Genomic DNA, 27528 nt, shown 5'->3' with positions numbered 1-27528 from the left:
GTATGTTCTGTCACTAAATCATTAGTCATAATGCAATAATTGACGACCCTCATTTTTAAACCACCACAAAGACCGTATTCTGTCTGTATGTTATGTGGCCTTATATACTTCTACTTATATTTCACATGATATTTCACATGTTAAGTACTGTATCATGATGCTTATGTTAATTTTAACCCATCACCTCTTCATGGAATAGAATTTCTGCCTGAGATCCTGAACACGGGTCTGAAAGAGGACAGGCTGTCTGTTGTTAACCTGATTTTGACCACGCTCAAGAGCAGAGTAAGTGAATACCGAAATTAAATGTACCAAGAATACAAAATGGTATTATTTCTGCCATTGTGTTTGTGTCTGTACAGGTTGTTCTGAACAAAGGCATGAGTAAAACTCAGAAGGTGCGCTTCTTCACTCCCGCCGTATTGGCAAACTTGGCATCTCTTTATAAATGGAACGGGATTGTGGATGCTGCCACTGAAGAAGAATCTGTAAGTTTTATTCTACATACTTTCTTGAAATTGTCTGAAATGTGATGAATGAATGGATTATGTCTGTTTTAAGATGGAGGAGTCTCCGCAGAGTGGAGCGTCTGTGGTTCGGGCGCAGGTGCACAGCTTTCTCGTGGACCTGTGCTGCTCTCGTAAACATGGCATTAGCTTTCACGATGCTAGCTTTGGAACTGCAGGCAGGTATGGGAACGGAAGAGCTTTTGAATAGTACTTTCGATGCTATCAGTGTTTGCTAGCATTACCTTTTAAATGTAACTGGTTAAAGTACTGCGTCTGTCTGTGCAGAGCTGCATTATATCACTTTGAATATAAAACCTACTTCAGCTCAGCAGACAAGCACACGGCTGTATCACTATGAACCGGTTTATGATTTTCCTTTAGAGTGGGAAACCTCGTTCTCCTGCAGTTCCTGGTGGGACTGAAGCAGGCTCCCGAGGATGAGCTGGTGGCAGAGCTGCTGGTGAAGGTCCTGAAGGCCAGCCCTGATATTCTGTCCAGATATTTCAAAGAGACGCAGCACTCTTACAGCCCTCGCCTGAAGAACGCCTGGCAGGACAACGTCAGCCTCATGAAGAAGGTAATGGTCAATTCAAATCAAATAAAAGTATCAATACCTTCGATCCCGACTGTTCTAATTTATGGTATTGATACTGTTCTAAAATAATCCACACTTGTACTTCTGTCATGAAGCTGCCTCATAATATTTACAAGGACACAACAGACTGAAGAAGTACTTTTATACTGTGCATCAACACCCAAAACATTACCCAACTACTCTACAGCTCGTACATTTAACGATTGTTGACTTTTCAGTAAATCAAGACATAAAGTGTCACTTAATTTAAAAAGGACTGAGCAATGTAATAAAAACAAAACTGTAATAAATGTAGTTATGGAAATTAAAAGGTTGTGAGGACGTCATCTCACATCAACGAGTTATCATATTTGTGATCAGACTTATACATGTGAGCAAGATGTGTGATTTCTACTGCGAGCCCCCTAGGCAAGGCAAGGCAAGTTTATTTGTAGGCAATTCAAAGTGCTTCACACAGCAGGAAAAATGCATTCAAATCACAAAGAAATTACAGAAACAGAAATACAATAAAATTAACTAAATTAAAAATGATCAATCCAACTGATTTTCTAAACTAATAAAATCACAAACAAAAGAGAAGAGTGCACAGCTAAACAAAACTGTTTTTAGCTTAGATTTGAACATTGTCAGAGTAGAAGCCTGTCTCACATCTTCAGGAAGACTGTTCCAGGTTTTAGCTGCATAAAACTGAAACGCAGATTCCCCATGTTTTGTCCTGACTCTGGGCACCAGCAGGAGGCCGGTCCCTGAGGTCCTCAGAGTCCGAGATGGTTCATATGGCACTAACATATCCAAGATGTACTTTGGTGCTAGGCCATGGAGAGACTTGTACACAAGCAGAGCTGCTTTAAAGTCTATTCTCTGAGCCACAGGGAGCCAGTGCAGAGACCTGAGAACAGGACTAATGTGATCATACTTCCTGGTTCTAGTCAGGACCCGAGCAGCAGCGTTCTGGATGTACTGCAGCTGTTTTACAGCTCGTTTGGAGAGGCCAGTGAGCAGGCCGTTACAGTAGTCTAATCTACTGGAGACAAACGCATGGATAAGTCTCTCTAAATCTGGTTTTGACACTATATTTTTGATTTTGGCAATGTTTTTTAGATGGTAAAAAGCTGCTGATGTTATTGATTTGACGTGGCTATTAAAGTTCAAGTCTGAGTCCATTATTACCCCCAGATTTCTAACTTGGTTTGTAGGTTTTAGAGCGAGACTCTGGAGGTGACCGCTAACACTTTCTCTTTGTTTCTGTGGGCCAAAAACGATTATTTCAGTCTTGTCTGAGTTCAGCTGGAGAAAGTTGTTTTGCATCCAAAAACTGATCTGTTGGATGCAGTGACAGAGTGAATCTACTGGTCCATAGTCACCTGCCGATAGTGAAACATAGATCTGAGTGTCGTCTGCATAATTGTGATAGGACACATTTTCACTGCGTATCAACTGACCTAACAGCAGCATGTAGAGGTTGAACAGAAGGGGACCCAGGACTGACCCTTGGGGCACTCCACAGGTCAGGGTCATGTGGTCTGAGACACAGCTATCAATTTCAACAAAGTACTTCCTGTCTTCCAGATAGGACCTTAACCAGTTTAGGGCAGTGCCAGTGATGCCCACCCAGTCCTCTAGTCTCTGTAAGAGGATCCCATGATCGACAGTGTCAAAAGCAGCACTCAGATATAACAGAATTAAGACTGAGGCTTTGCCCGTGTCAGTGTTCAGGCGGATGTCATTTGTCACCTTGACAAGAGCAGTCTCAGTGCTGTGATGAGGTCTAAAACCTGACTGAAAACATCAAATGAGTTGTTTATTAAGAGGAAATCTGTGAGCTGTTTGTAAACAACCTTTTCAAGGACTTTGCCCCAAAATGGCAGATTAGAGATGGGCCGGTAATGACTCAGTACTGCGACATCAAGACTGCTCTTCTTTAGGAGAGGCTTTATGACCGCAGTTTTCAAAGTTGTCAAATGTTCCAGATTAAAGCGACATGTTAACTATGTGAGTGAATGGTGCTAACAAACTGTTCAGCACAGACTTTAGAAATCTGGAGGGTCACACATGGAGGCAGCATGTAAATGAACTCAGACTGGTGATGATCTCTTGGACAGTTTTGTCAGTTACAGGTGCAAAGTGAATTAGCTCAGTGTCTAGGTGGTTTTAGGGTAATTTTTTGCATTGTAAATTTATTGCATGTTTAATGCCCTGAACTTTGTCATTAAAGAATAATGTAAACTCATTACACTTGATGTGGAAATGAGTTCTAACGGCAGCTGAGCCGGAGGGTTTGTTAATCTGTTACTGTGGCAAACAGGACACGCGAGTTGTTACTGCAGCTTCCAATTATTTCAGAAAAATATCTTTCCCTAGTTCTACATAAGATTAGGTTGTACATGTTCAGCTTTTCTTTGTAAATCTCTTTTTGAACCTGGAGCTTTGACTTGCGCCATTTCCGTTCGGCCCTGCGGCACTCCCTTTTCTGTGCCCTGACCGAATCATCATTTCTCCACGGCGCCTTCTGCTTATTTTTAACCATTTTAGCCTTTATAGGGGCGATGGTGTCCAGAACATTCAAAACACTAGATGTAACAGAGTTCAACAAATCATTTACATTAGAACATGAGACATTTTCAAAGTGTATCATTTCCATAAACAGTGCACCTGTGCCATCACTTATGTGTCTCCTCTGAACAACTGCAAGACCAACCGGAGGTTTGGGAGAAACAGACAGGTCAAAGAAGACACAGAAATGATCAGACAGAGCAACATCGATCACATTAACATTTGAAATATTTACCCCCTTTGTAATTATGAGATCTAGAGTGTGTCCTTTGCTGTGGGTGGGGCCTCTCACATGCTGAGTAAGACTGAAGGTTTCAAGGACAGCATCAAGCTCTTTAGCGTTTCTGTCACAAATATTATCAACATGCACATTGAAATCACCTGTAATGACCAAACCATCAAAGTCTGTGCATATGACTGAAAGCATCTCAGTAAAATCATCAATAAAACGTTGGCAGTGCTGGGGAGGCTTGTATAAAACAATGAAGAGAATGGATGGAGACCGTTTTAGCTCCATTTTAAAGGATACATACTCAAATGATGAAAACACCCCAAAAGACAACCTGCGGGTAATTATTTCATCTCTAAAGACAGCACAGACTCCACCCCCTTTTTTGGGTTTTCTCGTGTTTCAGATTCAAACTTAAAGTTGGGTGGAGCAGATTCTATCAGAACTACATTTCCTGTGTTTTTGTCAAGCCATGTTTCAGTTAAAAACATAAAATCAAGATTATAAGAAGAAATAAAATTATTAATTAAGAGAGATTTGTTACATAAGGATCTGACATTTAGCACAGCAAGTTTCAGACTAGTTTCAGTGGGACTGGGCTTTATCTTTTCACAGGGAATATGAATCACATTTCTCAGATTGGGCCTGGCTCGCATTTTGTTTTTCCATCTGTGTGATGATGTGACTACAGAAATAGCACTAGGGGGGGCTCTTTTTACATAGGGCCCCGGGTTGGTTTGATTTTTAATGTGACAATAAGTCCCGGCAACGCTGAGACCCAGTGCATCCTAGCTATGGGAGATACCAGGTGAAAGGCGAGGTTGGATGGGTGGTGGGGCTTTTGTAGCCAAGGAGACTTTGGGACCAGGTGAGAGGCGAGGGGGGATGGGTGGTGGGGCTTTTGTTGGTGTAGTCGGCTTGTGCAGGGAAGAGTTGATACATATTGACATAGCCCTTGCTATATTGGGCGTGAGTGGAGCCATCTTAATGCCTGATTTGATCAGACTTTCAAAATGGCTGGGAAGGCCCATGGGTGAGAGTGGAGATGAGAAGGAGAATGATGAATCTTTAGTGGGAGTAGATGTTGCAGGGGGAACCCAGGGCTGGTGTGAAGGCAGGGGCGATGACAGGGATGTTGTTGGGCTTGTCACAGATGGGTCCAAGGCCTTTGAAGATTGTTCCTTTGCTGGAGGCGGTGGAGGTGAATGTGGAGCAGCTGGAGCTGAATCCTTTGCTGGTGGTGGTGGAGCAGCTGCTGATGAATCATTTGGTGGAGGCTGAGGTTGTGGTGCTTTTGATGTTGAAACATTGGCTCGGTCTCTGGCTGATGGAGCAGGAATTCTTTTCTCATTCCTCTCTTCTCTAACTATCTGCTCAGGACCCTGTCCAGGCCCAGTCCAATGCCTCAGAGCTTGGAGCAGGTTCTCTGTCAGCACCCTCACTCCACCTCTGCATAGGTGGGGGCCATTTCTCTTAAACAGGTCCTCTCGTTTCCAGAATAGATAGAAGTTCTCAATGTAGTGTAGTCCTCTAGGGGTACACTCTTTGGACAGCCATGTGTTCAGCTGAAGAAGCCGGCCAAACTTGTTTATCCTCCTGTCGATGTTTGGAAGAGGTCCACTTATGAATGTTTTGATTTCCATTTTATCAAGCACGTCGAATAACTTCAAGAAGTCTTTTTTCAAAACTTCAGTCTGTTCCCGCCGCATGTCCACTGCACCCACGTGCACAATCAGCTGTTTAGCTCCTCCATGCTTAGCCATAATATTTGGAAGGAGTGACGTTATCTCAGAAACAGTGGCGCTTGGAAAAGAATGTGTGTTTATCTTTTCATGCGTCACGTGACTTATCGCGCCGTCCCCAACCAAAACAATCTGCGTGACCTTGGCTCCTGGCACAGATCCTCCTCGCTGTATTTTGGCCACGTCATCTTTCCTTTTTTCATTTAATTCCATCTCTGAAAGTGGTAAAAATCTGTTGGTGAGCTGTATTTTAGGTGACTTCACGTTATCTTTGTATCGTTTAGGCTTTGCTCCAAGTTTGTTCCAAGAAACAGCCTGGTCTTTCTGGTTTTTAGACAGTTTTGGAAACGACACAGAGTCACTGCGGTTTAGGTTGAAAGTAGCAGTTTTTCTTGTAAAAAAGTGTGCTCTTCTTACCATCGGTTGACACAGGAATGGTATCGTGAAGAACTTTTTCAGATTCCAAAACAAATATCCGTGTTTTCAGCTCATTAATTTCTTGTTGATATTTCCGACAGCGTTCACAGTCTTTCTCCCTTCTTCTCCCGGGCATGTCGCTGGCGTCAGATATGTCGTTAAAACTGGAAAAATGTTCTTAAAATCCTTGGTTTACTTGAAAAAGTCTAAAGCAAAAATGTTTGGAAGACAAAAACTGATTAAAAAGCAAAATAAATAAGGAAAGCAGCGATAGCAAGCGGAGCGAGCAAAAAAGTGTGTGCACTCTTCGGAAGCAGGATACAAACACCTAAATACCCCTTCAAACGCTTTGTTTACTGTGTGTTTATTGTAACTATCATTTCAGATCTATGAAGCCCAGCCAGACGTTTCCACTATTTTGCAGAGTCAGGAGGCCGTCCCCAGCAGCCGCCTGCTCAGCATGATCCACGTGCTGTCACTGCCTCCTGTCTGTAACAAGGCCTTCTTCACACAGGGACTCAACGTAAGCCACACTTCACACACCTTCATAGCTCTGTGGTGCTTCTGATGTGTGCCAGCAAAACCCCCAGCAAATCATTGACCTCTACGACACTACGAGCATTAGAAGTTTCCAATTTCACATGAACTACTATGTGAACCTTTGTGCATTAATAACCTCAAATAGTTTCTTTACAAATAGTTGTAAAGAAACTCTACATTTATAGTTCAGATCAAATAAAAAATTTAGTTATTAAACTTTATTGCCCCCACACACAAACACTAAAGTAATGAACACGAGGCTGAGTACAGATGAACCAGTGGAGAAAGCGCCATCATCTGCACAATGAACTGTGTTGCACATTCAGGACTTCTAAAGCTATCATTGCTATAGCAAAGACAATGAAAATACAGATCAAACTTCTCAGAAATATATGTTATGTGTCTGTTGAAACAGTGATAAATGTTTATTCAGTGTGTTGCTATAACCAAGGTGTATAATTAGTTATTTATTTGCCTTGTGTGTTAGTTACCATTACAAATGCTGTATTTGTCAGCACACGTTTCTCATTCTCGTCCAGCTCCCAAACACAGCGGTGCAGCTCACCACCTTCTCCGTGATGAACTTCATATTGAAGCGAGCCCATAAGAACATGGCGCACCTCCAGGAGCGAGCGGCGTGCAGCCCTGCAGACGGGCCGAGCGCAGACGTCGCGGCCGACCTGCTGCAGCTCTACAGGGAGAGCCTCACCAAAGTACAGCAGCACCACAAGCATTACACACACCGTGCTTTTGATGCTCCAGGGCCGTGAAGTGCTGAACGTCTTTTGTTCTCCTTTAGATTTTGCCTGATATGACGACCGTTGTTGGAAAATGGCAGGCCCTGAGTAAGAAGGAGAAAGTAGCGAGTGATGCCACAAACGCAAAGAATGAAAAGAGTACTGAAGATACTGGTGAAAAGGCAGGACAAGGTAACACAAGTTGGACTACTGCACTACTATACATTGAAAATCTGAATGTTTTGCAAATAAATCTCATATCACCTTGAGAATGCCCAATCTTACCTAAAAAAGTCATGATGGTGGTTATGCTGCAGCAGGTGGATCCATGATAATTTGCTCCATCTCACTGCAGACTACATGTGAAAATAACTGTTATTTAGCACTTTTGTATATCGACAGTAATTGTTTTTTACAATTCAGTTTGCCTCTTCACAATATTGCAGTTAATGTTGTTTCAAACTCTATTTTGATTCAGGATTAGGCTCGATACTCGATTCCTTTTTCGATGCCACAATAATAGTAAAAAAAAAACGGATCAAATTTTGTACTGTTTTTTGGGATTAATTTAAGTCTTTGGGTATTTCTCGCAAAAAAATCATAAACTGAATCATAATATAATACAATTTCGATACTGTTGTGGGACTATATCTACAATATTTTGATTAATCTTACATATTTGACATTTGTGTGGTAATTTTACTTTATTATGTTTGATGCATTGCTTTTAGATTGACATAATATAATCTGAATATCTAAAACAACTGAGATATTCATTGTGTCTGTCACCCAGTAACAGTCTGATGCGCTAGTCTAATTGTATTCATGTTTTTCCTGTTCCAGAGACTGCAGAGGTGATTCTGCTCAAAGCGCTCATTCTTCAGGTCATTTGTCTGTATCAGAAAGTGGTGCCACATCTGGTGGGACAGTGCAAGTTTGACTTCAGCAAACTCCTGAGAGGTAGTGCCTCTCACATCATTGTAGATGTGATTAATGCTCCTAAACTCTCAACTGAACCATTTCATTTACCTTCAGGGATCTTGTCAGAGCAGGGCATAAAGGAAGGCGTTCCTCCCATGTTGCAGGACCACATTCTGCAGCTGGCTCTGGAGCTGCCCTCCTGCAAGTTCTCCTGGTTCCGTTTGGAGTGTGGAGTAATACGATTGGTACAATATGAGACAAGCTTATTTTTGTTATAAAAAGATCAGATCTCAGATAATCATTGAAAATGTGTTCAGATTTGCTTCATTTGGCTCCAGTCGCCTCCATTTTGGAATTTAGAAAGTTGTTGACATCACATTTTAAAGGCTCTATAAAACTGTTATTTATAAATGGTTTACAGGACGCTGCAGACAGTGAATCCTCGTCCTCAGAGAAGTCAGTTCTTTATCAGATTTTGAACATGTTTGTGAGCAGCAGCACGAGCCACTTGAAGACCTCCACGAGGAAGCTGGTTTTAAAGGTCTGTGCTCCAGGCTTTGATACTTGAGTTGATACTTGAGTTGATACTTGAGTTGATACTTGAGTTGTTAAACGTGCTGATGCCCTCTCGTGTGCAGGTGCTGAAGGACAGCGGCGTGTTTGAATACACCTGGACCGAGCTGGAGCTGTGGCTGGACCAGCTCTGTGCCCTTCAGCCAAGTCAACGGGAAACTGTCATCCATTTCCTGGAAAAAGTAACTACTCAAATCGGTAGTGGAAAGTAACAAAGTACTAAAGTAAAAGTACTCTGCTTAAGTATCATTTTTAGGTGAACTTTACTTAAGTACGTTTTAAAGTTGATCTTTTTACTTCACTACATCTGAGAGCAGATATCTGTACTTTTGCATTTTTGAAATGTAAAAAGTCTTTTGTTTTTTCTTTTTGCTTCGCAAATTCATGGTGAAATTCTGCTTTTTAATTTATACTTATTTTGAGCAAACAAATATACATATAAAACCATTGAGAAATTGATTGACGTAAAACATCAGGACAGTTCTCTCCAGATGACCACATTTCATTCTTTAATAGTCAATGCAAAATACTTTTACTTGAGTAGATTTTATACGTGACACTTTTACTTGAGTACATTGTTGCTCCTGTATCTTCCAAACGGAGTCCTCGTTCCACCCGTGTTTAAAGACGACTGTATATTCAGACGTGGGCGTTTCGTCTGCAGGTGCTGGTGAAGCTGGTCTCCTCCTCTCACGTTTACACCGATAAAGTGGCCAGTCTGGTCCAGGAGGCGGCTTACGTCCAGGCCAACCTCAGCGGCCAGGAGGGGGACGCCGCCAGTATCCCCGTCTCACATATAGACGGTAAAGAATAAACGGGATGATGTCATAGTTTTAAAGATTCACGTTCACATTGAAAATTGAATTGGATTTGACTTGCTGCGTTACATCTTCCGCTCGCTTCAGATGTGCTGGACATGCTGGACGTGATCATGGAGAGCAGCGATGGAGACATGGAGGAGTTTGGACCGCCTCTGAGTGAAGAGCTCATCGTTCAGACGTTCCCCTTCAGCGCCTTGGTGCCCGCGGCGCTGGAGGCAAGAAACAAACTGTCCCCGGGAAAAGGTACGATTTGAAGCCAGCGTTTCAGTTCAGTTTGGTTATGGAGTTTAGGCAGGTCGTGTCCATCTGTTTGTCCAATTCACCCCAGATCATGTGCTTTGCTTTTTATAAACAGCATTTCTGTAACAAAGGTCCAACTGTTTATTACACCAAAGTGACTTTTATGTGGTTTTTAACTAAATAGTCAGAACTGTATGTTAGTCTTGTACCTTGAACTTGAAATACAAGTCTGACTGAATCCTAAACAGAAGAACAACGTGAAGACTTAATGAACCTAATCGGACAATGTTATAATTAGGGATGCATACCTAAACCCGCGTTCAGGTTCAAGTCCGGATTCGAATCCAGAGGTTTAGGTTCAGGTCCGGACTCATTAGGTCCGGACCTAAACCATGCCATATTTGCATAATATTACAACAGCATAACACAAGCTACTTGGCTAAATTAAGTTGAAGACACTTGAACAAGGACGACTATCAAACACAAGGCTTAACTGCAGACTGAAATAAAGATAAGATAAGCCTTTATTTGTCCACACAATGGGGAAATTTCGGCCTGTTTTTTAACAGAAGTTACAACTTACAAATCACAAGCTACTAGCTACGAGCTAGCTGCTAAACTATAGCTTAACAGTTAACACACATTACTTGAGGAACAACTCAAGACTCAACTCAACAACAAGAGCATGTTGATTATTGTTGACAGTAAGTCTGGGTCAAAGGTCAAAGCAGCTGTTTCATCTGATACAATGTTTTGCCTTTAGACACATTTCCACTCTTTAATTTTGCAGATCCATTAGCATCAAAAATCAGGTAAAAACCTTCAAACAGACAATACACCAGTGTAAATAATTAAGTCACAGTGTAAAATAACAGTTACAAAAAATTGCATAAAAGTCAACTTGAATCACTATAAAGCATCAACTTAGCAGTATCAAAAGTAGAATATGAAAATATTTTACACAACACATCAAAATAATACATCACATTAGCAGCATTAAACACCAGACCATATTTAACAACTGTAGAATACAAATACAAAATACTATTACAAAATATAAACTCCAATTAATGAATGCAGCAATTTAGCAATATTACTTTGACTTTACTTTGTATTTACTTAATGCCAAATACATCACACCACAACATAACACTTAAGTTATTTCATTCATATTTACACCCAGACCAAAGACCCAGACAAGAAACCACGCTGACCCCGCCCCTTTAACACACGAGGACGCACGCAGCACATTAACCATCAAAACATCGCACGCGGCGGCCACAGCTTAAAACAGTTCAAATAAAGCCAGCGATCTTACCGGCTGCCGCTTCAATGTTCATATATACACGGTTCCGCGCAGCTCGACACGTACGAAGCGCTCCCGTCTCTCGCATCTTTAAACTTATTTCGCTGGCTTCAACTTATGCCCGGAAGACGCGTGCGTCGCCAATTAGGGTCCGTGTGCGCTATTGACAGCGGCGCAGGGCAGTGTTTACGTCTTTTCCAGCACGAATTTCGCGATCAATGGAAGGTTTAAGATGGTCTAGATTCTAGAACAAAAAGGATATAGTATGTCAGTGCTATATTTTATATGAGTCCAGAACCGAATCACCAGGGTTTCGGTTTTTTTGGACCTGAACCGAAACGTTTTTACAAGTCCAGATCCGGTCCGTTGCAGCGGTACGCGTCCCTAGTTATAATAGATAATATCATATCATATCACAGACCACTGAGCTTTAATCTGTGATGTTTATAATTAAGAGTAGTAGCAGTAAGAAGAGCTCGGTTACATGTACTTTCAGATAAATTGTACTTCAGAGTATTTTTTAGACACCTTACTTTGACTCCTACATACTTGAGTAATAATCAGTTTGCAGTAGCAGTACTTGCACCGCTCCCTCAGATATGTATTAATTTTACATGGACCTCTACTTTGTACTTCTACTTGATTCATATTATTTTGAAGTTCTCTACCCACTTCTGGCAGTAGCACATTGACTTGTCAGGTTATGATTGGAGGAAAAGTAATACGATGAGCTTTTCATTACATTCTTTCTAAACCATCTCTCCCCCTCTCTCCCCCTCTATCTCTCCCCCTCTCTACCTCTCTCTCTCTCTCTCTCTCTCCCTCTCTCTCCCCCTCTATCTCTCCCTCTCTCTCCCTCTGTCTCCCCCTCTCCTTCTCTCCCTCTCTCTCTCCCTCTCTCTCTACCTCTCTCTCTCTCTCCCTCTCTCCCCCTCTCTCCCCCTCTGCAGACGAGGTGTTTGAGTACCTGAGCTCGGTCCTGTCTCAGGTGCTGCACTGTCAGAGAGACCCACTGCCCCTGTGCCTGGCCCTGCTGCAGTACGACAAAGAGCTGATGACCCCTCAGCCCGCCCTTCAGCCCGACCCTCAGCCCAACCCTCAGCCTGTCTCTCCGCCCACCTCTCCGCCCGCCCCTCACCCCGTCCCTCAGCCCACCCCTCAGCACGCCCCTCACCCCGCCGTTCTCCAGCTGCACCAGTACTACTCCAAATGGCTCCCACAGCAAAGCCACGAGCCACTGGTCAGTATTTTCACACACGTAATATCGGTGATGTTTGAAAAATGAATAATTTTTCAAAGATTTGTTACTTTTGTCATATGGAATGGAAAGCCCCTGGGTCTAAAATACTACATAGACCAGGATCCTTTTCCATATTTCAGAGAGGTTTAGTTTTACTCCGGGACCTTGAGTAAATTGTAATAATTACAAACATCGTCAGTGTTTTTAATCCTGTGCCAATTATCCATGTCTCTGAAAATGTCTAAAAATATGATTATACCATAGTTCTAGTCCTGTCTGTGATCTGGACTGTTTTTAGTCTGAGTATTGTAGCTAATGTCCATTCAAAATATCTCTACCCTCTGTTTTTGCTAAATTAACTAAATGTTAATATAAATTCACCACAAACAGTAATAATAACAGTTTTTTTCAACAATTAAAAAGTCATAAAAGACACAAAACAAACTGCTGTGAAGAAGTAACCTAAGTGCATTTCTGTAATAAAACTGTAGAAACAAGTTTTTAACAAGATTACTAGTTAATCTAGTATAATTTGTATTAAACTAATCCTGATTGAATATTTCTATATCAACAGTTCAAGTCTGTCCTCGTCAAAGATCTTCAGGCTCCAGCTACATTTAGTGCGCTGCTGAAAGAAGCGTACGTCCAAGGAGCCGCCGCGCTGACCAAAGACGCCTTTGTAGATAAAGCACAGGCAGCTCTGTCCAGCGCCGAGTTCCCCGTCGCCATCAAACAAGTGCTGCTGTACATCAAGACCACCGTGGAGGACTTTGACTCCGTAAGGCTCACCAAACTAACATCCAATTCATCTCCTTCAAACCGTCACAAGAATGTTTTCCTGCAGTTTCCCAAAGACGAGGGAAACGCCGCGCTGACCAATCTGCTGAGAATCCTGCAGCTGCTGGTGGTCTGGCTCCTTGAGACCGACGACACCGCACGGTCAGAACTACTGGCAGAGGGATCCGAACTCTTCCTCCACATCGAGCAGTCGTCTGAGGAGGAAGCGAGCAGAGAGCAGGTCGGCACGAGAAAAAACGTTATTGTGGCGAGGCCGGACGAGAACGAGACGAAATTTTGATTTATATATCTTTACTTTATGCATTTCTTTTTGTTGTGTGTTGATACAAATGGATAGAAATGATGAAGTTATGTACATTTCATCACACATGCCTTTAGTAACAGTATACAGCAGAATAGTTTGAGAGTAAGACTCATTCTGCAGTGTAAATCCCCACAAACTGTCCCTGAAATAAATTAAACTGAATCTGCTCTTCTCTTGTGTGGCCCCAGGGAAAGACATGGATTTTTTTTTTACACATTTTAGTACTTTTTATTTGAGTTAGTAGTAGTCCTATAGTCCAAGAGTATTTGGCGACACGTCTTCTAATCCTCTAGATAAGATAAGGGTTTAAATGTTGCACAGTTGACTTGACAATTTACTCCTATTGCCAGGTGTGGGCAATATTGACAAAAATGAATGCCTTCTGTTTTTTTTTTTTGTGCATTATTTCTGTAACAAATGCTAAAATGTGTCTGTAAAATGTGTCTAGTTGAGGGCAAGTATCACACACATCATTAATGGAGCATAAAATGAACAGAAATATCACTTCATACACTTTTTTTGGAGACGTTACTGTCAATTTTATTATTTTTATTTACAGACTATACTCATTTTGTACATCTGCTTAACAACAACCTCAACATTTAACTTTTTTTTTATTTAGATGAATTTCATTTTTTTGCCACTCTTTCACTTTTAAAAATGAAAATTGCAAATAGAAATGAAATCAGGGAGCTTTTGTCATTTGAATACACGGTCAACCCCGAGCATTGAAATGGTTCTAAACACTTTCCTCCCGCCTTAGGTCATTATTTCTGGCCTGTCCTCCGTCCTGAAGCATCCCTGTGCGCAGCAGTGGTTCCTGGCTCTGGAGCGGGCCGCTTTCCCCCCGCACCACCTCAAACCCGTGCGGCTAAAACAGCTGTGCTCCCTGATGTCCGAGCACGTCCAGAGCCTGCTCGCCCTCGCCTCGCCCACGCTTCAAAACCTCCACCGGCTGGACCTCCTCAAACACTTCACCGACGCCACCGCCAAAGCCGTCCTCAAGGAGCTGACCGAGATAAACGCGACAAACGCAACGCAACAGACCAACGGCGAGTCCAGAGCGATGCAGGCTCTCACTTCGCTTTTCCACTACATGGACTTTTCCGATGTTAAGGACGTCGTTTCTAAACTGCTCCTACTTCCGCGACGTCTCCTTTTTACCACCGGCGAAGAAGGAACCGGGCTCAGCGTCTATGGCCGCGCCGCTCTGCAGATCCTCACCCAAAACGCTTCACCCGAGTCTGTGTTTCTGACCCAAGCTCACCTCAGCGGCCTCGGGACCCTGCTGTCCTCCGGTCCCAGTCCCGCTTTGGAGGATTTCTTCCTCCAAATCCTCTCCAGCGAGCCGGGGAGCGCCAAGCTCATCCACACCAGCGTTCTGCTTCACTGTCTCGGTCAAAAAAGGGGAAAAGGCGGTCAGAAGATAGCGGGTCTGCTGCTACGGAACTGCAGCACGCACAGGCTCCGCTTCGAGAAGTGGTGCCTGGAGTCGGGGAACGCGGAGCAGCTGGTCCAAGACATGGACACGTTTCACTCACTTATTAACGTGTACCTGGAGCTGGCGGGGAAAGAGGATCCCGCTAGGCCCGAAGACGGTGGGTACTTTTGTTTTTTAGAGTGAAATAATTTTGTAATGGAGCTAAACTTAATAATATGTTTTATGGTCACAAGTTGACTTTTAAACCATTGGAGGCAGGGTTGAAACTGAACCGCTTCACCTTCCGCACAAGAAAGTAGTCCCACTGAAATAATTGGCTCTTTTTGTGCATTTATTGATTTACAAATTTGCTGCATTTAGATGGTTACTTTTCTCACAATTAGATAACATTTGTGTCTTGATTATTGCTTAGTCGAGTAATCTTGACATGCATTTATGTCCAAACTATGGCTGTGCAAATAAATAATACAATTTTAGTCAAGATTAACTGTGGATACAATCAACTCCTCTGACTTTTTGTGTTTAATGGCACTGATTAAACCTCTGCTTTCAAGAAATTACAATTCAAATTGTAATTGTTTGTTTTTAATAAGTCAAAATGAAACTGAACATTGATTGATCAAAAGTGTCAGCCCTTGTCCAAACGGTTGAACAAAAATGTAAAGACGTTTAATAATCAGTAGTATTCTGCACTTGTTTTTGAAGATGTTTGACTTGCCAAGGTGACTGAGGGTCTGTTAATGATTTGACTTTGTATGTTCCTGTTTTTGTAGTGCGAGAACAAGTGCTGAATACTTTAAAGCGCTCCCTCCTGCCCAAAGTGTCCCAACGTGTGCTGGAAAATCTCCCTGAATCCTCCGGAGTGGAATATGTAGAAACGTTGTGCAGTTTGATCAAACTCTCTGCAGACACCAAAGATATTAAAGCCCTGAGTACAAAGCTCCCTGCTGCCCTGCGGACTGCAGACTGTTTGGAAAGGTAAGGCACATTTTAAATGGCTTGTGTTTACGCTCTAGATTTGATGCCTCAATAATGTCAGATGAAGGACACGGGCCTCGCTCACACTGCCCCGGGGCAGCTGCGACTGCTGTGCTGGAGCTTACAATGGAGAGTTCACATGAAACCTGCAGCTCTGCGGTGCTCCTGTCACAGGCTTTGATATCGCACTAGTGAGACCATGTGCACACCCGATATCTGATCATGAATACAGAAAATACACTTGAGGAAGGCTCTGGTGTCTAAAATGTACGTCTGAGCTCCTCCTTTTACTTGTTGAATGTTGAACCACATCATTCTTTGTTTGTAATCGGCTCTACAAACTTGTCATATTCATATTCTAGCTTTATTAAGTCCTTTCAACTGACAACAATCACATTCTCATTCATACTTCAGCATATAGTGGGCGGAGCAAGCCTACGCAGACACAGGCAGAACATGCAAACCCCTCACAGAAAGGCCCCACGCTGCCCAAGAGCGCTATCACTAGGCAACAGAGCCTGGCGCTGTATGGCTGCTCTGATTGGCTGTTGTAAAGTTCCTCACCACCACAAATAAACTCTGCTCAGGCCACGCCTCCCCAAACTCTTATGGAGAGAAATCAGGATTGAAATCAGGCATAAAATCCTAATGTGCAGAAGGTTTAAGACTTGGAACTTTACCAGTTTTGTTCATGTCATTGGGCTCAATAATTACAGAGATATTAACAACAATCTTAACATCTTAAAGTGCCCCCTACAGGTCGGATGACTCATTGAACTAAAATGTTGTTAAGTTTTATATATTTAAAATGTAGTCCCAGAAAAGCAATTATTTTTTAGGTTTGTAATTAATGACATCACATCAAATTACCCAGAATCCACTGAGATTTGACAAATGAAAATGCATGAGAGTGACTTTTTGTGTAATTTATGCATAAACTTTTTTCTACAGCTTTTTCAAGGTTTTCTCCACAAATACTATAATTTATATGTACTACAGGTATAAATACACAAAATAAAGTAAAAAATGATAGAATCGTAAAAACCTGTCATGGAAAATGTTGACCACTTCTTGATTTTATACTATTTTCCTGGACTGTTGTGACGTATTACATGCTTTCCGGTCTGAATAGCTGCTGAGTGTATTTCCTGTGTTGTCCTCCAGGTGGCGACTGGTTGATGTTATCTCGGAGAAGCTGGCTGAGAACCTGGAGGAGTCTGAAAGCTGGAGGAAGTGCGTGCTCTCTGCTGCCCTCGTGTGTCTGAAGGCGTCGTACAGTCAGTTTAAAGACCCAGAGGCCTCGCGGTCACAGCAGGAGCAGAGCGTTTTGGACACACTGCACACACGACTGGTCAGTTTGTGTACTGTTTATTTTTTTATTTCCACTGAAATTCAAATCTAGACCCAATTTAATGGTCAAAATGTATTCATTTATTTCTAATACTGTTTTTTGATATTCCATCAGTAATGAAAAACGCTGTATAATAATTAAAATGCATTAAAATCACAATACAAAAGAAAACATTTAGATAAAATTACATGACTGCAGTGAATATTTCCAGATGCATTACATTTAAAAACTTCCCTTTCATCAACTAGGCAAAGAAATGCATTGCCTGAAGAAAATATATTAATTAATTTATTAAGTCTATCAATCAAAACAGAATTCCCAAATATCAACTCTGATTTTTGATCATTTTGACAAGCCCATCTAATTTAGACACAAAACTGTACTAAAAATGAATATTGAAAAAGATAACTAACTCATGTGAAGTGTTGAGGAAAACACACAAAGGGGACAAAATATAAGCTTTCCTGAACAGTTTTAGAATAATCCTGAGCTTTGTAAGAACTAGTATAAGATCTAACGTAAAGAAAGTACTGTAAAATATATTTAAAAAAGATTATGGCATCGAAATCAATCTCGAGCCTATTCCTAATCATGAAAAATCAAATATGGAATATTCGTATTATAACACTATTATCGCTTTGTCTCAGCTCTACCACTGGGGGTGTTTAAATCGTCAAATTAATCTTGAATTTTGTCAAATGCCTAGTCTTTATTTGTCAGAAAGGATTGTTTTTTTCAGTAGGCTTTATTAGACAGGATAGTTCAGCTTTAACCACTTCAGACTTACTTTTTCTGTAATTGTTTAACTTGAACGCTCTGAATCTCATGTCATCCATTCACTCTTTTCCACAGACCAGTGCTGGAGACATCTCGGCCTCTGAATGGAACAGCTTTGTCAAAACTGGACTCAAGTAAGCAAACCTGTGTCTTATTCTTTGACCCCTGAACTATTTTTCCAATATATACAAATGTTTGAAATGTGATGTTTATTTCTTTTTTTTTTTTCATAACGTCACTTGGACCCAAAACAAGGCTTAAATGTTTTCAGTTTCAAATTTCACTTTTGGGTTATTGCATACATAACACAACACAGACTTAAACACAATAGAAAAAAAATCACAAAACTGCATTGAAATACTTTTTTTAACACTTGAATGGTTGTTTATCTTTAGTTTTTAGACTGAATTGAGTCCAAATCGGGCCAAAACCAGAACTGGATCTGTCTCAAAGCCGAACTGAACCAGGTCCAAAGCCAGGCAAATAACTGCTGTGTTTTCATTACTTTTTTTTGACCCAACTTGCCTCGTATTGGGAATTGACAACAGTTATATTAGCCACGTTTTCACATCTTGCAAATTTGACGTTTAGCTTTTTGGAATTGGCAGCAGCTGCTACTTAAACCTGTCACGTGGGAAATTAATCTTGTAAAACGATTCACAGGATTCCAATTACGAACTTAAACATCGGTATAACCCACACGACGACGTTATTCCCCCAGTTTAGTCCCTACGTAGGTTTGATGCAAATACGAGACAACAGGTGTTTAACAGTGTTGTGTTGTAGATGCCGTTACAAACACGCGGCCTTCCTCTCCTCGCTCCCCGGCCTGGTGCAGGTGATGTACGCTCAGGCCGAGGCGCACACTGACCTGCTGCCTTTAGCCACGCTCCACATGATGAGCAGCAGCCACTCCATGTTCCTGCCCTGTATGCTGGACGCCTCCGAGGAGCAGACCGGGGCGCACGCTAAAGGTCACTATATTACACTTTATTATCATTATTGTTGTCAGGTTTGCACTCTCACATCACAGCAACGAGGTCCTGGGTCGGATTGTTGAAGATAAACCTCATCATGGTAAAAACGTTGGTTGTTAAAAACATAGATGTAGCCCTTTTTCTCATTTTGATGCTACTGCTAACATGTTTGTCGTCGCTAACAGGCTATCGTCTAAAGAAGAGTGTTTTTTGTGATTGTTGTGGTATAGAATCTGTGTACATTGGAAACAATTACAATCTTAAATATGATAATACTGTAAAGTGGTTGAATTAAATTAAGCATTTTCTTCTCATTTCAAGTTGTAAAATGCTTGTATTTTTCTTCTTTTCCAGCAAAACTAAATATTTTCTGCTTGTTCCACTGGTAATCTTATTTTAAGGCTGTCAAATATACTCAAAACATGATAAATCCTATGTATTTCAAGCATTCGTTACATTTTTCCAGTTTGAAATGTTGGTAATGTAACAAGACATTAAACTCTCAGATGAAGGGACAGTTTTTCCAACTGATAAAATTGTAATTTATCATGAATCATTATATAACATTATTACAATATTGTATTAAATAGTGCTGGCCAATAAAATGCTGTGATGTCATCTGAAAACCAGCCGTTATAATGTAATGCAAATCTAATATTAATTTAAATGTGTAAGTATTGAAGGATTTTGAAGTTAAATTTGTTTCTGAACATCTGAAGCTCTGTAGAATCAGTTGCCTGACCAGCCATTCCCAACACATTTTGGCAAACTATTTATCAAAACTGTGTGTGGGTCTGGGGCTCGACCGCTGAGGTTCAATTTCTCGGGCGGAGACAGAACCAATCACATAAACCCAGAAGTTACGCAAAAAAACGCGACGCTCTAACCGGATATTACGTAGCCCATGTCAACAAGGCGTGTTCCGCGTTATCCGTCCCCGAACGCAGAAAATGTCTCCTGAATCGTGATGACGCCCTTCGTATAACCGCATCTAACGCACGTCCATCACGGCGAGTAGAGCGGACTTTCCTGATTGTTCAAACCGAAGCCAGAGCAGAAGTAAACACTGGGTCACGAGCCGGGTCACGAGCCGGGTCACGAGCCGGGTCACGAGCCGGGTCACGAGCCGGGTCACGGGCCGGGTCACGAGCCGGGTCCGCCATCTTGAATGTTTTGGAACGGGGGTGGAAAGCGCTACTTCCGTATCTCAGTGTGACAGGTTAAAACCTCCGACTGGGATTGGTCGGTTCCAGACCCTTACGCATTCGAACAGAATGTGGGTGGGGCTGGCGTGTCAAGCAATAGAATCAGTAGACACAATGTTTTTATTACTAGTGACATCTATTATAAGATTTTACATGTGTTTATAGAAGCAACAAAAGTAAACATTAAAGTAACATTTAAATGAAGAAATAAGCGATAACATCAACACAAATGCGATGCTAAAGAGCTCACACTGTGTACAGAAGCGCTGGTGTCTCTGCTGCTCTGCCTGGTGAGGAAGTGCCCCTCAGTCTGCGACATGAACCACTTTGTCGTGCTTTTGGGGGCTTACGGAGCCTCTCTCACCACCTTAGGTAAACTTCTATTCAAACTGTTTTTTAGCTGAGCTCTTTTAACCTGTCGTGTGTTTGCAGATCAGAAGCTGCTGCTACTTATACAGGAATACGAACGAAACAATGTCAGCCTCTTGAAATTCCAGTAAGTACACGTTTTTTGTATCGTGACTGTCTTAAGTTTGTTCTTTTGCTGATGTTGAAAAAGCACAGTATACGACTAGGGCTGGGTATCATGGCCAATTTCCTAAATCAGAGAGAGAGAGCGCGAGAGCGAGAGCGCGAGAGCGAGAGCGAGAGCGCGAGAGCGAGAGCGAGAGCGCGAGAGCGAGAGCGAGAGCGAGAGCGAGAGCGCGAGCGCGAGAGCGAGCGCGAGCGCGAGAGCGAGCGAGAGCGCGAGAGCGAGAGCGAGCGCGAGAGCGAGAGCGAGAGCGAGAGCGCGAGAGCGAGAGCGCGAGAGCGAGAGCGAGAGACAGACAGAGACAGAGACAGTCATTGGTGGCGAGGCAAAAACATAGCATATGTTTTGTTCAAAGTATTTCTGATGATAGAGGAGAGTGCATAACACGTACACACTCTTAATCCGTGTCCAGGTCGTTTGTGTGGGGGCCGGCTGCAGTGGAGCACCACAAGGCCAAGAAGTCCCTGGGCTCGTCCCTGTGGAAGCAGAGCAGCACAGAGGAGCTGTTAGCCCTGCTCAGCCCTGACACCATGACCCAGAGCATCACACACTTCCCCCAACAGCGCCGCCTCGTACCACAGGTGCCCACAACCATTATTTAGTCCATTCCAGACCGCTGCTGTTTAGTCTTTTATTCTCCCTTTTTTCAGTTTGAAAGAGTCATTTGGTTGTCTGATAATGAAATGGACTAATTATGTGTGTTAAAATCACCTGTTATCATCATTAAATTACTTTAAAATAACAATGTTAATAGTTTCGAAGCAAATACCAAAGATCGCTTATTGTTTTGTAGGACGACGAGCCATTCTTCCAAACAGATGACGCAAAGGACCCTCAGACTTTATACGACCCACGTTTTCTCCTGCCTCTCTTTAGTGCCGTGTTGGGACCAGGTACAAACATCCCCCTGACCACTCACATATTACTCTAAAACAAAAGCTACAGTGTTTGAATCCCTCTCCACTCTCGCAGAGTCCGTAATCGACTGCCTCAAGTTTGTCTCGTGCCACGCTCTCGGCTTCACCGCCGCCGCACTGAGCAGCTACGACCCCAAAATGAGAGCGGCGGCCTACCACGTGCTGACCCGCTTCTACCACCACCTTGAGGGAGCACGCTTCAAAGAAAAGAAACAGGTACGTCCACAGAATCAACTACTAATAACTCTTCAATCCACAGACCTTACACGTAAAAGGCTCAGGACTTGATCACTTAACAATGATAACAGTGCATAGGTTATGCTAATACGCTAACAACTATCTGGGATATTTTTAACTATATGACATGTGACAAGTACATGATCATTCTTTTTATTAAAGCTATTGTATAAAACATGACATTTTCCCACACGTTCTAAACGCGCAGAATTGTTTGAAAATGGCTTAAAGTGCCCCCTACAGGTCTGACGACTCATTGAACTAAAATGCAGTTAAGATAAATATATTTCAAAGTTTGCTCAAATTTATTAGAAAGTTATCCTAGAATAGCACATTTTTGGGATTATAATTTCACTTCCTGTTTGTAATTGATGACATCACACTAGGAAATTACCCAGCAAAAATTAAATCTAATGTCACAATTTTTTTAATTGACAAATAATAATATATTAGAGCACCTTTATTTTGGTGAATTAATGTTTAGAATGTCAAAAAAAAAATGTTTTTTTGTGTAAATTATGCAGAAACTAATTTTCTACAGAACATTTTAACGTTTTCACCACAAAATACCTGCTCGATTGGTGTGAAACTATATTTTTTAGATGTACAACAGGTATGAATACACCAAATAAAGTCAAAATTAAAAAATGCTAAAAACCGGAATAGAAACAACTAATAAGCCCCGCCTCTTCACAGTGACATTTCATCATAGCAAGTAGTGGATTTCAGTGTACGTTTTTTATTGTTAACTCTACATATATGACACGGAGTCTGAATGTCTATAATCACAAGTAAAAGCCAAGGAGTGGGCAAAGGAAACTACAGGATTACAGACACAAATATGCATTAAATCAGTTGAAATACCACTCTAGGTAAACTAACGACGAGGAAACACCATTACAACAGCTCATAAAAGTCAGTTTTACATCATATGCCCCCTTCTTTTGTACCTAGAGGTTTAGTTTGTGGCTCCAGGTTCTTCTGACTGTGGATGTATGTTTCAAACAGCTGCTATATTTGGTGGACCTCCTGAAGAACAGCGTCCGGCAGCAGAACCAGCGTCTCCCGTTCATTCTGACCACGTTTATGTCCAAAGCCATGCAGCAGATGCTCAGACCCGGTCCGTAAATAACATCCACACATGAGCTACACACGCTTTTGCAATAAAGACGGTTCAGCTGGTGATATTTGAACCATATGAGCATGTTAAAGGTAATAACTGTGACATGCACTTGACTTGTGTAACAGGAATACATATAGTCATGACTGCAAAACAATGACGATCTTAAGCAAGGCCACTATGTGTTAAAAAGTAGTATTTATCTTAATTTGAGTATATTTTTGACTGATTTGCTACTAGGACAAGTAAGTGTCGTTCTTATTTCAAGTGTAGTAGCCTTTTTGTCCTCATTTTAAGGTAGCATTTTAAGGTTACTTGTCTTTATCTCATTTTATTATTTCATGTTTGTTCCATTGGCCATTTTACTTGAAAGTAGTGAAAATAAACTCAAAGCAAGATGAACACTGATTCAATTTTTATTATTTTAAATGACAGAACCTGGCATGCCTTTAGCGGTTATGTTTGAAATAACACACAATCCCATAGTTTAGTAGAAAACAAAGACTTTTTTTACTTGATTTAAAGGTGCTGTACTTGATTATCACATCAACATGTCAAACGGAACAACTTCATTCTAAACTCTATGCAGCAGCCCAAACTTCTTATTACTTACATAATACAGTCTGAGCATCCTAAATAATCACTGTGAGGAGATTCCAGAGCTGCTTTTACAATGCATCTTTTCTGGAGCGACACAGATTTGACTTAATATAAAAATATCTGGTAAAAACCCCTTTTTAAAAGTAAATTTTCCCACTTATGTTACAACAATCGACAAACAAAACTCAAATCTAGATTAATTCTAGATCAAATAGTTCAGTGCTTTTTTTGTGTGTGTCTCCAAAACAAAGGGCTCATTCTGCTTTCTGATTTGGTTATGAACCAGAACACACACAGATATGTTTTGTATCTGAATCTGAAAGTTGTATTTAAACATAATCCTACTGTGGTACACGACTGTCAAGTTGAAAATGACTTGTGCACTGTTCATTTGCATGTCTCTCTTTCAAAACTATGCCATCTCCTCATGTTTTAACAATATAGACCCCCAATGATCCGTCCCAAATAAGTGCATCTATTTCAGTGGAGAGCTGTTAAAATATAGAGCAGGGGTGTCAAACTCATTTGGGCCGTGGGCCGAATATAACGTAAAACATAAAACTATTAAAAAAAAAATAGCTTTATATAGCTTACGCTGTTTTGAAGCAATTACTGGATCGATTAAAAACAATTACAAAACGTTTGTTCTCATAAACTGAAATGTATTTAGAAAAACAAGTGTAATTTCACCAACACTGCTTCAGTTTATGTGCATTACAACTTCAGAGTTGATTTACAGTTCTACACAGAGATAAACATTTGACTTTATAACAAAATAAACTTCTCAAGATCTAAAAAAAACTTTTAAATGTACGAACTAACATTTCCACGTCTGTGTAGTTCTCTGTTCACCTGAACTGACAAACCACTAAACTTCTGCTCAAAAGTGCTTAAAGTGCACTTCTCCCTCGGCAGCTCACACAGCAGTGCAGCAGAGCCCCGTGGGGGAGGGGCGCCCACCGGCGGCATTGAGGGACGCGTAGTTTTAGCGATAAAAACGGTTACGGCTGTAACTAGGGTTCTAATGAATCGATTTAAAAATCGATTTATTTTATTTTTTTCAAATATACATTTGAAATGTTCGGCGGGCCAGATTAAAACGTCTGGCGGGCCAGATTTGGCGCGCGGGCTAGAGTTTGACATCTATGATATAGAGCAAAGAGATGTGTTATTTATTTGTGTGTTTGGGAAAGATTTCAGAATGTCTAATCTGTTTCCCCCGCTCTCTGCAGAAGACCACATGTACATCGTCTTAAATAGGTTCTTGTTGTCTCACCAAAGTCTGGACTTCAGAAGGGTCCCGGAGTTCTTCAAGCTCTTTTACGGCTTTGAGCTGGAGGTAAAGTGACGTTTGAGAGAGGACCACGACCTTCAGCCTTATCTGCCAGAGGCCTTCACTGTCTGTTTTCATGTTTTCTCTGCAGCACAAGCTGGAGCGGGACTGGATCCTGAACGTGCTGGAGGAGGGCATAAGCGACCGATACTGCTACGAACTGTGCGAGCAACAAGGAGTGTTCCAGAGCGTGCTGGGCTTCTGCAGCTCGCCCCTGTGCGACGAGGGCACCCAGGTATTTGCACAGCACCAGATACTCCAGAAGCTCAAGGCTTTCTGCTTCTTTTAGGCCAAGTAAGAGCTGAAGCTATTGCCAGGTTGTGTTCACGGTCTAAGACGTGATGATGTCATGATCTCAGTGGGAGGGCGGGGCCTACAGTGTGTGAGACTACTGAGAAATATCCAAAATAGACATCTACAATCAAGGACTGGACTGTGATCATAACGGACATATGTACGATGGAAAAAATTACATTTGGACTTGATTGATTAAAAATGAAAATGGACAAATTTGACAGACTTTGGACAAAATGGTACTTTGATTGATTGACCATGACTCTATTAATAATTCTTTTATTTTATTTGTTGGATGTCTGCTGCTTTTATTTTGTGTTTGCTCTCTCTCTGGTTGTGTCTTTTTTTTTTCTTTTCTTTTTAATAATGTATTAAAAAAATATCTACAAACACTAGGCATCCCATCCCAGTACTAACCAGACCCAGGCCTGCTTACCTTCTTGGTTCACTTTTGTTTATTTATAGTGATAGAGAAGATGTTGAACTTTGTGCCAGTTTTTGTTTGATGTGAATAGGCCCAGTAATTACAGAGATATGAACCATAAAGTCGGGCAACAAATCTACATTTTTACTTGAGAATTCTGACCCGCAATTGATAGGGAAAGTGAACAGAGCCTATTGGAATAATAATTGTGTAATAATAATGTTTTCCGCTTCTAGAATGGGATTTATTGGCTGACTGAATGTTGTGATGTCACGTGAACGCAATTTATTGATGACATTTGTATTTGACAGATTCACGAAATCTTCACTAAATTCACAAATGCTTAAAAATGACCGGACTCACAAACTCCTTCTATTACAGCTATTATGCAGACTTGCCCCGTCTGTATTAAATATGCTTGGCCTGTAGAATGATGTTGAGGTTATGCACTGACATCGTTTATTTTCATGGCTGTGACAAAACTATGGCCAGCACAACGGACAAAATGTATTTCTTTGCTTTTTTACGTCTAATTATTGGCCTTTTTATCCTACTGTACCGCTCAGATTAACTTTGCGCTTTAAAATGTGAACTGAAAATAGTTTCTCCATTGTTGCTTCGACTGCAGAGTTTTACTTTCGCTCGTTTGCTTACAGCAGGGGGAGATAAAGGACACTTTATCACCGAAGCAACAATTCATTTCCTCAATACAAAGACTCACAAATATTTTATTTAAGGAGAAATCCGATCTACTGTGTGTGTTCTCAAAGTCTGCAGTGACTTTGTTTACCTGGTTGTGTAGCAGAGTTGTAGACGTTTATATTTATACTGTAGCAGCGCTTTAACTTTTTAGATTTGTTTGAGCTCTTACTGGAGAATATGTCATTGCGATATCAGCTACATAACGTCTGTTGTTGGCTATTTTAATAATCGTTAATTGTCATCTGGACTATACAGACCCTACACCTCATGCCAGAAGACATTTAAGTCAAGCAATATTAAATTTAATGTTAAATATGTGTATCATTTCAGCCTTAATACACTTAATTTGTACACATTCTCCATTTAGAAGCTTTCAGTCAGAATATTTTACCCGGTATCGTTAACTAGTCAAAATAGTTTAGTAGTTTCAGAGTTCATATCAAATTAATCTGCATCACATTCAAAGATGAGTTGTCTCTGTCTTTGAGTCTTTTTTTTTTTTGTCTCCTCCTTGTCTCTTGAACATGATGGACACGACTACTGTATTTGTAAAAGAGAATGTGAATAAATGATCTAAATCCACTGCTGGTTCTGCTTTCCAAAAGGCCCAGATCCTGCGGGTGTTGTGCCACGCTGCCAAAGCGACCCACGCCGCCTACAACCTCACTAAAAGCTGTGGATTGCTGAGCTGGATCATACAACTACTTGATAAACGGTGAGTGCTGATTTAAAGGACACACATGATGCTAAATGGTCTGTTTTGAGCCTTTTGACCATGTTATAATTGGTGGAACACAGCTAGAGTTGTTCTTAGCTTCATTCACGCTCATTTGATGAAGTCCTCTCCCTCTGAGCCTCATCACACACTCTGCTTCAAATGTCCCGGTTTTGTGATGTCATGAATAGATCTCCGGGATCTTCTGCACTATTTTTAAGTTAATAAATCATTGTCAGACGAGATTTGATGGCAGAAATGCTCAGAACATCTGTTAGCGTGTCGAGAGAACTACGTAATTCCCTCTGGAGCCAGTAGAGGGAGCTCTAACTCAAGTCCTGACAGTAGTTCTGTAGATGTTTTACTTTTAAGTTCTAAAACGTGAGATGCCGAAGCAGTG

At 41.4% G+C, this 27528-nt stretch overlaps 1 protein-coding gene across 1 annotated transcript in view; it reads left to right on the top strand.

Annotated features, from left to right (window-relative positions):
• Positions 1–27528, top strand: part of urb1 (URB1 ribosome biogenesis homolog) — a 36450-nt gene that overhangs the window by 2913 nt on the left and 6009 nt on the right. Inside the window, exons 6-36 of the mRNA XM_072460299.1 lie at positions 200–285; positions 363–488; positions 562–689; positions 891–1086; positions 6431–6568; positions 7125–7298; positions 7385–7514; positions 8166–8282; positions 8358–8476; positions 8665–8784; positions 8882–8998; positions 9481–9619; positions 9722–9880; positions 12134–12288; positions 12373–12423; positions 12998–13201; positions 13268–13441; positions 14289–15123; positions 15740–15944; positions 17109–17295; positions 18148–18206; positions 18859–19046; positions 20516–20626; positions 20687–20750; positions 21199–21367; positions 21580–21679; positions 21759–21919; positions 22949–23060; positions 24893–24999; positions 25085–25228; positions 27019–27128. Coding sequence (XP_072316400.1) covers positions 200–285; positions 363–488; positions 562–689; positions 891–1086; positions 6431–6568; positions 7125–7298; positions 7385–7514; positions 8166–8282; positions 8358–8476; positions 8665–8784; positions 8882–8998; positions 9481–9619; positions 9722–9880; positions 12134–12288; positions 12373–12423; positions 12998–13201; positions 13268–13441; positions 14289–15123; positions 15740–15944; positions 17109–17295; positions 18148–18206; positions 18859–19046; positions 20516–20626; positions 20687–20750; positions 21199–21367; positions 21580–21679; positions 21759–21919; positions 22949–23060; positions 24893–24999; positions 25085–25228; positions 27019–27128 — 4885 coding nt within the window. The remainder of the gene's footprint in view (positions 1–199; positions 286–362; positions 489–561; positions 690–890; positions 1087–6430; positions 6569–7124; positions 7299–7384; positions 7515–8165; positions 8283–8357; positions 8477–8664; positions 8785–8881; positions 8999–9480; positions 9620–9721; positions 9881–12133; positions 12289–12372; positions 12424–12997; positions 13202–13267; positions 13442–14288; positions 15124–15739; positions 15945–17108; positions 17296–18147; positions 18207–18858; positions 19047–20515; positions 20627–20686; positions 20751–21198; positions 21368–21579; positions 21680–21758; positions 21920–22948; positions 23061–24892; positions 25000–25084; positions 25229–27018; positions 27129–27528) is intronic.

The sequence above is a fragment of the Eucyclogobius newberryi genome, unplaced genomic scaffold (assembly GCF_026437365.1).
Source record: "Eucyclogobius newberryi isolate DKJ021-1_F unplaced genomic scaffold, fEucNew1.0.hap1 SCAF_10, whole genome shotgun sequence".
NCBI classification, from domain to species: Eukaryota; Metazoa; Chordata; class Actinopteri; order Gobiiformes; family Gobiidae; genus Eucyclogobius; species Eucyclogobius newberryi.
Note: the sequence above shows the minus strand (reverse complement) of the source record. Positions and strands in the feature narration are given on the sequence as shown.